The sequence below is a fragment of the Zingiber officinale genome, chromosome 7A (genome assembly GCF_018446385.1).
Source record: "Zingiber officinale cultivar Zhangliang chromosome 7A, Zo_v1.1, whole genome shotgun sequence".
NCBI classification, from domain to species: Eukaryota; Viridiplantae; Streptophyta; class Magnoliopsida; order Zingiberales; family Zingiberaceae; genus Zingiber; species Zingiber officinale.
The window spans coordinates 127,065,937-127,078,027 of NC_055998.1; the positions used below are offsets into that span (position 1 = coordinate 127,065,937).

General features: G+C 37.7%; 1 protein-coding gene across 2 annotated transcripts; it reads left to right on the forward strand.

Annotated features, from left to right (window-relative positions):
- The first annotated feature begins 9,153 nt into the window (after window positions 1–9,153).
- Window positions 9,154–11,783, forward strand: LOC122000476 (MACPF domain-containing protein At1g14780-like). 2 transcript variants are annotated; one of them, XM_042554867.1, is made up of 8 exons: window positions 9,154–9,463; window positions 9,605–9,846; window positions 9,941–10,142; window positions 10,217–10,291; window positions 10,380–10,563; window positions 10,629–10,798; window positions 10,874–10,938; window positions 11,016–11,783. In XM_042554867.1, the coding sequence occupies exons 1-8, from the start codon at window positions 9,230–9,232 to the stop codon at window positions 11,662–11,664; spliced, it is 1,821 nt and encodes a 606-aa protein (XP_042410801.1). In that variant the 5' UTR covers window positions 9,154–9,229; the 3' UTR covers window positions 11,665–11,783. The 2 variants fall into 2 exon arrangements, with proteins under 2 accessions (XP_042410801.1, XP_042410802.1); XM_042554868.1 differs by having other exon boundaries at window positions 9,322–9,463; window positions 9,952–10,142.
- The last annotated feature ends 308 nt before the right edge of the window (window positions 11,784–12,091 follow it).

The window sequence follows — 12,091 nt, forward strand, 5'->3', positions numbered from 1 at the left end:
AAATTACTAGAAATAAGGCTAGGCTTGTTTCCAAAGGGTTTAGTCAGGTTGAAGGGCTTGACTATGATGAGACCTATGCCCCAGTAGCCAGATTAGAATCCATTAGAATGTTACTAAGTTATGCAGCCTATAAGGGATTCAAACTATACCAAATGGATGTTAAGTCTGCCTTTCTTAATGGACTAATTAAAGAAGAAGTTTATGTAGGTCAACCTCCTGGGTTTGAAAGTCTAGAACACCCTGATTATGTATTTAAGTTAAAGAAAGCGTTATATGGGCTTAAACAAGCACCCAGGGCATGGTATGAAAGGCTAACATCTTACTTAACATCTAAAGGATTCAACCAAGGTCAAATTGACCCAACCTTGTTTGTTAAATCATTAAATACAGACATATTTATTGCACAAATATATGTAGATGATATAATATTTGGTTCAACAAATTCAGATTTTTTAGAGGAATTTATTAATCTAATGGAAAAAGAATTTGAAATGAGCCTAGTAGGAAAATTAACTTATTTCTTAGGATTATAAATCAAACAAACTAATGAAGGAAATTATATTTATCAACACAAATACACTAAAGAATTACTTAAAAAATTCGGGATGGAAAATACAAAAGAAATAAAAACACCTATGGCAGTAAACACAATCTTAGATAATGACCCAAATGGAAAATCAGTTGACTTAAAATATTATAGGAGTGCAATAGGCAACCTACTGTACTTAACTGCAAGCCGACCTGATATTTTATTTGCAGTTAGTATGTGTGCTAGATACCAAACTTGTGCTAAGGAATCCATTTGACACAAGTTAAAAGAATTTTTAGATATCTTAAAGGAACAACAAATGTAGGAATTTGGTATCCTAGGACCAATAATTTTAGGGTATTCTGACTCAGATTATGTTGGATGTAAATTAGACCGCAAAAGCATAAGTGGTGGATGCCAATTATTAGGTTCATCACTTGTTAGTTGGTTTAGTAGAAAGCAACATTGTGTTGCTCTATTTACAACTGAGTCAGAATACATAGCTATAGGTGAATGTGTTGCACAATTATTATGGATGATGCATACTCTAAAAGATTTCAACTTAAACATCACAAATGTAAAAGTATTAATTGACAATATAAGTTCAATTAACTTAACCAAGAACCCTGTGCATCATTCAAGAACCAAACATATTGAAATTAGACACCACTTTATCAGAGATCATGTTACTAAAGGTGATATTGAACTCAAATACATTGAGTCCAAATCAAATTTAGCTGACATTTTCACAAAACCACTCCCTGAAAGTGAGTTTAGCAACTTACGTCGAAAATTAGGGATGTGCTCAATAGACTAGGATTTTTTAAAAAAATGTTTTCAAAATAAATGTTTTCAAATTATAAGTTAAACTTGTTTGTTTTCAAAACTTTCCTATTTTTAGTTTTTCAAAAACAGTTTTGGCCTTAGACTAGTTTTGAATCCTTAAAAAGTATGTACCCATAGGACTAGTTTTTGAGCATCTCACCAACACCTTAGGTTTACCTTGCTTATGTTTGACAAACATAGAAAGGGGTGAGATGCATAGGCCAATTGTCTGGACTTAAGATACTTATTTCAGTGCATCAGCATAAGTCTGGACGTTAAATACAAATCAGACAGTAATCAGATTAAGATCATCAGTCAAGTCAAACACTGACTGTTTATAATCACCTTAATCTGACTAACCTAGTGAAAGCTACTATCTTCTGATAGTTAGTTAGTACCTAATTGGTTAGACAGCTGTTTAAATTTAAGTATCAAGTTCAGGGGGAGAAATTAATTAAAATTCTGTGTGTTTGAAAAATATTTTTTAAAACTAACTTATGTCTGAACATTAGTTTACAAAAAGTTTAATTTAACTAAGTGTTTGAAAAACTTGGAAGTTTAATCCCACCTAATTTTTAAACCTGATTGCAAATTTAAACTTATTCAGCTTTGTAACATATGCTTGAAAATTAAACTTTCCAAATTTAGCTCTTATCAAATTTATTTTGGCAAATTTAATCTTACTTATTTAATTTTTGCTTTATTTTGAAAAATTGAAGTTGAAATTTTTTTTTTGAAAAGTAAATGTTACTTAAACTTGAAAAGAAAATTTGAAAAACCTGATTTAAAAATTTTACACGCTTGAAAAGTTAAACTTGATTAACTTTTAAATTTATACTTTTCAAAATTCAACTTGTCTCCCCCAAGTCAACTTGATTTTTTTACTTGGATTTAAAAATTGTACTTTTATCTTTGAATTTTGAACCAAACTCAGATATTTTTTTAGCTGTGCTTATTTTTTACAGTAACTCTACATTATGATTGCTTACCCTTGTTTTTTTTTGATGAATGCCAAAGGGGGAGGGTTAGGTGGTTAAATTAGCCAAACCAGAATTGAAAATACAAACTAACTTAAAAACCCTTAAAATGCATGTTGTTTTATGCATATATTTTCACTAACTTAACCAGGTTGTCATTCCATCAAAAAGGGGGAGATTGTTGGTGCGGTTAGCACTAACGATTTAACCCAGGTTTTGATGAATGACAAATCAGGTTAAGTTAGTCTGTTGTTGTCTGACACTTTGATCGAGTGTGCAGGGGAAGTCCAGACAGGTCGACGGGCTGACCGGATGTCTGACACGAAGTCTAGCTAGGTCGATGGGCTGACCGGATAGCTGGCGAGAAGTCCAAGCGGTTCGACGGGCTGACCGGACGCTTGGCGAGAAGTCCAGCTAGGTCGACGGGCTGACTAGATAGCTGGCGAGAAGTCCAGACGGGTCGACGGGCTGACCAGACGTCTGACAGGTAAGTGAGGTAAATCACTGGAGGGGAGTGACTGCGAGGACGCGTTCCCGGGAAGGGAACATTAGGCGTCGATCCGGCTTAGATCCATTTCAGATATCTAAGTCGAGATCGTGACTAGATTCCGGTCTCAGAAAGACGGAATCTAAGTCATATTTTTACTGTTAATTCTATTTCTTAAATTGTGCTAACAATCTGTGTTGCAGAATACATATGTGTCTCGGACTAACTCTGTTTTGCAGGAAAGGAAGTTTCTGGAAATAGGAGGTCCGGGCGCCCGGAAGGGATCCGGGCGCCCGGAGGTGAATTTTATCCAGGCCGAGTCGTCGCCACGTGGAGTTCGCTGATTAGACCTGCCACGTCGCATCAGGGCGCCCGGAGCAGCATATAAAAGAAGCCCCAGGGATGGAGCTTCTTCAACAATCAATCTGAGAACTCTTCTACTGTTGGTCCTGCTGCTCTACGTTCCTGCGACGCCAACAAAGCTCCGACAAAGTGCTCCTTCGGTTTTTAGTTAATTTCTTTGTCGATATTACTTTGTTTCACTAGCATTTCCTGTATTCATTTTGTAATTATATTCGAATTGCTAGTGATTGCCCAACGAAAGTGGTCAAGGATCACGGGCCTTCGAGTAGGAGTCGTCACAGGCTCCGAACGAAGTAAAAACAACTGTGTTCATTTACTTTTCCGCTGCGTAGTTTTACTCAACTTTTTGAATCGATATTCACCCTCTCCCTCTATCGAACGATCACGATCCTACAATTTCTACTGCCCAATCTCAACGCACCCGTAAGGTCCTAACAGAATGGTCATAACGTGTGTTTAAATATTATTCTCTTAACGACATCATAAACAAATGTCATCAAGAATATTTGATGAGTGAGATGAAAGGCTGAGGACCCATCCAAAAGTTTAAAACTTAGATAAAGTTTTAAGTCAAGGTCGCCAAGACGTGTTTAAAGGTTTACTACTTTGATATGGGTGTGTTGACTTGAAGAATACACTACTCTAAAGTCAAGGTAATTAAGTTGAAAGAAGAGTAATTTTAAAATTTGTCCAAATCCTTGGAATCTTTCGATCCCAATGTTAATCTAGAAAATCTAAGAGAAAACATTTTAAATACGTTGCTCTAGTTGATTGTCTTGATCTAATAGATTAGAATACCCTATTATAGTCAACATTAATGGCTAGATAATCTTTGTTACTTCACTTACATCACCATGAACTGATCATAACGTTTGAGACTTGATTTGAACAATAAATTAAGACTTAGGCAATAGTATCCCGGTGGAAAACTTCATAATTAACTAATTCCTAGGTAGCTCTCTCAGTGTATGGTCAATCACACATCATTACATTAAGGTTAGCCCAAAGTGAAAATCAAAGATTACTTTCACTCATGTAATCTCTCATGACTTTGATATCTCTAGGTTTTCAACTTTAAACTTTGAAAACCAAAGAATCTTTCAACTTTTTCCAAATGGTACACTGATTCTTCCATCTGCCGAATCTGATCAGGAAACACAAAAGTGGGCTCGTTTAAATTAACTTTCACACTTAAAGCTTCTGATATAAAACTGAACAATCTCATGTGAACTCTTTCAGGCTTTCTCATTGGGAAACATCATTTATTTCTACTTAATTGTAATCTTCCTAAAAGTCCAACTGATTGTGATGGTCAAGTCAAGTTTGGCATTTAATCAGACTACAAAAATGTCAAAATCTACCTGCATTTTATTGTAATCTACCTAGCTCTAACAAAGACTAGATCAGCAAGTACGAAGAGTATATATATATATATATATTTATTGGAATGGACAGTTTGGTCTTATATTTCAACTACCAAGTAAATTCAGAAAGTGAAATGACTCTTGGTATGTGTATATATATATATATATTGGAATGGACGGTCTGATCTTACATTCCAACTACCAAGTAAATTCAGAAAGTGAAATGACTCTTGGTGTGGCATCCTAACAACACTAGTTGTTCAAACACGCATGTATGTATTGTGTGGATTTTGAACCCTAAATGTTTGGGAAAAGTATGATGTCATCCCACTGTATTCTTGGGTCTTTCAATTGTGTTTTTTAATAATTCAGGTATCAGTTCTTCAAACCGACTAAGTTCTGACCCCACAAAAAACTTCCACCGGCCTATCAACGTCCCAGATTTTTCATTATACTAGAAGAAAATATTTTGTAGTGTGCCATAATTGAGAATGTCAAACGCCTTGTCGCTACACTTTTACAATCATGTTTTCTATTTTCTTTTCATTTTTTTAGTTGACACCATATATCTAGCTTACGCCGATTAATTCTAAAGGTAACTGACTCGATCCTATGAAAATTTTCCACCTACAACTAAGGTAAATTGGAAAAGGCTTGTAACGGACAATCCATCAAACTCATGTTCTTATGTTAACCGTCCATTAAAAAAAATTCATTTATTAATTCATCGAGACTCGTATCTTTAGAGGTTTGAAAAACTAAGAAAGTATCCTATTATTATACTATTATCTCAAGATGAATTTCAATCATATTTTTTTAATTGACATCATATATTAAATTTATACCTATTAATTCTAGCAGTAATCGATCGGATTCTATAAAACATTTTCTATCAATCAATAAATGGTAGCAATCTTCCGTTAAAAAAATTTATCAGTCGAGTGTTCTAAGGATCGAGTTCATGCTTTTTCAATCATGTTTTCTGATCTTGTCCGAACGTTGGATTAACGAACGTTGGGCAAGTGGTGCTCTCCGAAATGCTAACGTGGATCTCCGACCGATTGTATGGACCTCCGGCGAACCTGCAAGGAAGTCGGGCCGGGAAGGGGTTCCCGGCGACGACCCTCTGACGCTCAAGTCAGGCAAGTGGACAACAAAGAAGTGGCTTCGAATATCCAAGAACGCATGCCTCCGGTGAAGTATGAGAGCCTTTATATAGGGCTGTGGAGAAGCGAGTGCACACCTATCGAGGTGTACACGTGTCCTTTCCCATACCGTAGTATGAGCTTGTCAGAGGAGCTTACCTGACACCATACTGCTACAGTCCGAGCACGTCTCTGATGGGACAGCGGAACCCTCTGTCGTAAGATTCTGAGTATGGCCTGATCGTCGAACATACCCGCTGTCAGAAGATGTTCCCCTGTCCTTTTGTCTCTTCTGACCCCGTGCCGAGCGTCCGGCTGGTCTGCAGTCTCCTTCGTCCGGCCGGTCATAGGTGCTGGTCCGCTCGGGAGATTCTTGGTCGTGTGCTCCGCTGACTGTTCGCAGTATTGCTGCTTTCTGCCTCAGCCGAGCGGGATACCCGATCGGCAAGGCGACCCTGTTCCCATGAGCGTCGGAACCCCAAGCCCCGTCGAGTCGTCTTTGATTCGGCTGGGACCCCCGTTCGGCCGACCGGTCTCCATTCTCCGATCGGATGTTTGACCCTTTAATATTCATGTGGCGTTGACTCCCCTCAAGAGGGGGTCCTCTGTTTTTCCCGCCGGATCATTTTCAAAGATAGGTTACGATAATGTCGTTAATGTGTCAGCATCAAATGGTAGGAACTTCAATGCTTTCGAGTAGCTTAATGGTCCACGTATGCTATATGGGCTACGTCAAGATAAAGCTTCTTATCTATTTATTTCTCTTAAGTGAAGCAATTTTTTTCTTCTAGAGCTATCTCGATTTACGTAACTACTTCCTTCAAATTGTTGACCAAATTGATTTTTATGGGTTAGATAGATCATCCTAAATTCAACGTTATTTCATCTAGTTAATTTTTTGACCAAATTGATTTTCGTGGGGTTAGATAAATCATCCTAAATTCAACGTTATTTGACTTAGTTATTTTTTTTTTCTTTTGACCAAATTGATCTTTTTCGTAATCTGATCAAATAAATTTATTAAGCAACCAGCAGGAAGCTTCTCGTTGCTCTGAACAACACTAGCAATGTCGATGAAAACCAAAGTACACATGAGATATTATTGTCTTACATCATGTGTTTTGACAAATTAAACACCTCGAGTTCATTATTCTCATAGCCACACCCCTAAAATTTTGTATCTCACGGAGGTCTCTTCCGATCAGCCTCAATGCTCTTTTGCAAAACACAGAGTCTACCTGTAGGATCGTTACGTTGGATGCGACTAAAGGAGGTGAATAATAATTCATCAATTTTGTTTGACAAAATTTTTTTAATAAAAATAAAAGACAATGCAAACCGATATTATAACATGATTCATGGTTCCCCTAAGAACTATTATATTTATGATTTATTCATCTGTATGAAGGTAAATTATAAAAAATTTCTTTTAGCAATAGTTCTTCATGTGATAAAGACGATTCGTTTGTCTTCAGTGTCTTTGTCAATTTATCTTTATAATAACACGAAGAAAGTAAATCATGGATAATTAGTAACCATTAATCACCATTAGTGTACGTAGATGGTGAAGATATTCCTTTTTGAATATATATTTTATGTTGATAGAAAAATCTCTTGCGAAAGAAGTAGCACAATACAATAAACAGATATACAACTTTAGATATTGTCATATAATGAATTAATTTTTTAAAAATATCTTCGTTTTTAACAAACAAAATTAGCCAGGATAATGCGTGGCAAGAGGTTTCAAATGCTACACCTCATGATCGCTTAGAGCATATGTAATAGAAAGTTCAACTTCTTAATATAAAGTTAATTAAATATTAAATAAAAATTATAAATTAAATTAAATTAAAAATCATAAGTTCATTATTTTATTAATTAAAAATTACAAATGAATTAAATTAAAGATGAGAATCAATTAAAATATTAAGTAAAAATTATATAGAGATATTAAATGGAAAATTAACAAATAAAAATAGGTGAGATTTTTCATTAAGGAGAGAATAATAGATTTTTTTATTTTTTTTTAATGTAGTATTGATGTGACATATTAATTTTTTTTTAAAAAAAAAGACTTATGAATATCTTCATTGTAAAGTCTTCAATGTGGAGCAAACGAACAAATTAGACCCACAGTAAGCTGCGGCCTCAGCTGCGCCGAAATATCCCCAAACCACTGTCTTGACTTTGCCTTCTCCCATTGGATCAGCGTCCGGAATGGGCACCACAGGCATTTTCTAACGGTCCATTTATTCCCATTCTTTATCATTATCGTAAGTGCAAGTTTTATGATGAGTGATACTCGATTTACCCTAATTCTATTTATGTATTTTTTTATCGGTAATTCTTGTTGGTCAGAATCTGGTCAGTTAGAATTATCTATGCTCCAATTAAAATGCATGCATATACATATATGTAATTAATGTACACAGATGATATTATCAAAATATCCATATGTACACTTGCATGTATTGATTCTAGTTGGCCAGATTCTGGCCATTTAGCATTATCTTTTTTTTTTATTTTATTTAAAAAAACATAAAATATTATCGACGTGTGTGGAGCAACTCCCGTCCATGTCAGATCACGCACATCATTGCTAATTAAAGTTAGTGGAAGATGTTAACAAATATTATATTAATGGAGATTAATTTGGTTCGGTAATTTCGTTTTAGCAAATCCACGCCGCCAAAGCCGTTGCGTGATTGGCCTAGTTAAATTCAACGCCGTCGGTCAACAGAAATGTTCATATTAGCATTTTGTTTCCCCTCCTTACAAAAATAATGAACTAACACCGTTCCTATCCGTCTCTAAACATAAAATTGATCTTAAATTTGATATTTGATATAAAAAATTTTACATCATCTATCCATCCATTTTCTAAATTTAAGTTTACTTTTCTAAATTTAAAAAATATAATTTATTCATTAAATATTAAAATATTATTTAATTTAGAAGAGCAAAAAATTAAAAAAATGTATTTGATTAATAAAAAACATATATATATCAAAAAGGAAAATAATTTAGGATAGTAATATAGTGTGTAGTGAAAAATAATTATTTAAATTTTAAAAATATTAAAGAAAATCTGATATGGATAATCTAACAATAATTATGTTTAATTTAACACCACTTTTTTTTTTATTTTGATCATTAATTAGAGAATGATAAACTTATTATAAAGATCTAAATCAAATGTCTATATATTAACTATAAATTAATTTCATAATTTATTTATTTTTTTATATAATGGGGAAGAATTACGAGCGACACTCGTAATAAAAATATAATACTACAATTGTTAAATGTAGTCAAAGATGAAAAAGTAAACGGCTAATTCATATACATTTAATATATCAATCCAGAAGTCTTCTTTGACGACCTAAAGGAACACTATTGTTTGTGTACACACACGAGTACCATCTTAATCCTCTTGATCGTACGAAACGGCACACACAAGTCACCTTCAATTTGCTCCGAAGATATCGACGGAGATCTAGCTAGCTAGCTAGCTATCGCAGTTGAAGGGGCCAGGAATGGCCGGAGCTGTGGAGCGAGCTATTGGGTGGCTGGGGATGGGCTTCGACGTCACCTGCGACTTCCGGCCGGAGTACTGCCGGGGAAAGGAGAGGCTCGTAGCGTTAAACGAGGAAGAGAAGCGAGAGCTGGTGGTGCCGGGCTTCGGCTCGTGCAAGGACGTGCCGGCTGACATAAACTGCGATAAGGGCGACCGCATCCGATTCCAGTCGGACGTCCTCGAGTTTACTCAGGTAATTTCGTTACATTCACTTATCAGATCCTTAATTCTTACAGAAGTGATCAATCAGCAAGAACAAGGATTATGAACGGTTGAATCGTTGGTATATAATTGGGGATGGGAAGCGAACTAATTAAACTCGATAAAGGTGCAGATGTCGGAGCTGTTCAACCACAGGAGCTCGATAGCCGGGAAAATCCCCTGCGGCCTCTTCAATTACGCGTTCGGCTTCGAAGGGAGCACATGGGCGCAGGATGCGTCGAGCACCAAGTTCCTGGCCATTGACGGCTCCTTCATCACCCTCTTCGACCTCCGGATCGAACGCCAACCTCTCACTCTCACCAAACGGGTCGTCCGAGCCGTCCCTTCGACTTGGGACCCCACTGCAATCGCAAGGTATTGATTTTGTCAACGCACATATTCTCAAATTTCCTCGATTGTGAGCTGAATTAAGCGTCGATCGGCGACTGCAATCGTTGACCATGTGCAGGTTCATTGCAGAGTTTGGCACGCACATAATAACAGGGTTAAGTGTGGGAGGGCAGGATGTGGTCTACGTGAAGCAGGATCAGTCCTCCACTCTCTCTCCGTCCGAGCTTAAGCTACACCTTGATAATCTCGGGGACCAGCTGTTCACCGGCGCATGCACGCTCCCCCCGTTCCATTGGAAATCGAAACAGCATCGGATTAAGGTCTGCTTCTTCTCTCTGTCTGTAATTCTTCCTCCGAACATATGCATAAACAAACAATGTTTAGTAATTAACAGGTACCGGAGGCTTTCAACGTGTTTGATCAGCCGGCCAAATTTCTCAAGGGCGTTCCTGGCGTTTTCAGCAAAGATGTGAGTTCGTTAGATTATTGCGAGTGCGAGTTGTATGATTAAATGTCGACGCTGTCCTGTTGCAACGATTAATTGCTTCGATCTGCAGGGCGTGACAGTTATGTGCTGTAAGAGAGGAGGAGATGCTTCGGCAAGCAGCCACGGCGAGTGGCTCCCCACCGTCCCTGAGACGCCCGACGTCATCAATTTCACCTTCGTCCCAATCACCTCCCTGCTCAAGGGGCTCCCTGGCTGTGGTTTCCTATCTCATGCCATCAACCTCTACCTTCGATGTAAGCCAAATCTTTATGTGCATATCTATAGAGAGAGATCTAGCTAATCTCTGCAACTGTTTCAGATAAACCTCCTCTGCCAGATTTGCGTTACTTTTTGGATTTCCAGTGCCATAAGCTTTGGGCTCCCATGCACAATGATCTACCCCTTGGCACCATCTCCAGCATGTCTATTCCTAACCCTTCTCTTACGTTCAACCGTATGGGCCCTAAGCTCTATGTCAACACCAGTAAGGTATGCATCCACACTATCTTTCGAACCATATAAATGAATGTATGAAACTATATGTAAATGCGGTAAAACAAACAGGTTATCGTGGGAAAGTTACCGGTGACGGGAATGAGACTGCACCTTGAAGGCAAGAAAAACGATAGGTTGGTGAATTCCTGAAACAAATTTGATCTGTGTGAGAAAACAGAGCATGATCTTATTTCAATTGGAATATGTTCAGGTTGGCCATCCACCTGGAGCACCTCTCTCAAAGTCCTACGTTCATCGGAGTCCAGTCCGGTTCGGCCATCTTCTGGCGGTCGTCCGATATGATTGTGGCCGCGGACGCCGAAAGGTACTTGGAGCCGGTGCAATCAAAGAAGTTCACGCGCGTCTGCACAATCCCGGTGAAGTACGATCCTCTGTGGACGACCAGCGGCGGCGGAGGGAGCTCGTTCATCGTCACCGGAGCTCAACTCCACGTGAAAGCCGAGGAGTCCTCTAACGCGCTTCACCTCAGGCTGATGTACGCCGAGGTGAGCGGTTGCGTCGTGTGTCGGTCGCAATGGCGGCGAGGCCCGTCGGGGCTTTCTCAAAAATCAAACTTTTTCTCGGCGATGAGTGCCTCGCTTAATTCCGGCGGCATCGAGAAGGAGAAGGGGCCGCATCGGGAATTAGGAGAAGTGGTGGTGGACTCCGCCATTTTCCCGAGTGGTCCGCCGGTGCCGGTGGCGGCCCAAAAGTTGCTCAAGTTCGTGGACACTACGCAACTATGCCAGGGGCCTCAGCATAGTCCCGGACATTGGCTAGTGACCGGTGCAAAGTTGAACGCGGAGAAGGGGAAGATTAAGCTACACGTTAAGTTCTCGCTTCTCGCTTCGCTCAGGTGAAGGGCCAAGTTGCCCTTCTTCTTTGATTTCTTCCTAAATTTTCCACGAATGGTGTAAGATGTGAAATTGTATAGAAGAAGGAAAGGAAAACAATGCCCTTTATTTTTTGTGTATTTTTTTTCTTCATCTACCTTTGGGGATCCGATATCTGATCTAAATGTAAGAAAGTATAAAAGAAATATTTTAGATTCAATTAAATAATCAGATAATGATAATCATGTATAGATATTCGGATAATCGAATATAGAGACAAATATAGTAGAATGATATTCTATTCCAAATACTCGATTAAATTATATATATATATATCATGTTATAGATTAACAAACTCTAACATCCATTGTAACATTTATTATTTGTGAATCTTATATATTGTGTACTTATTCATCTTTATTTTTTATATCTAAAATTTATTTCTTATTTTTTA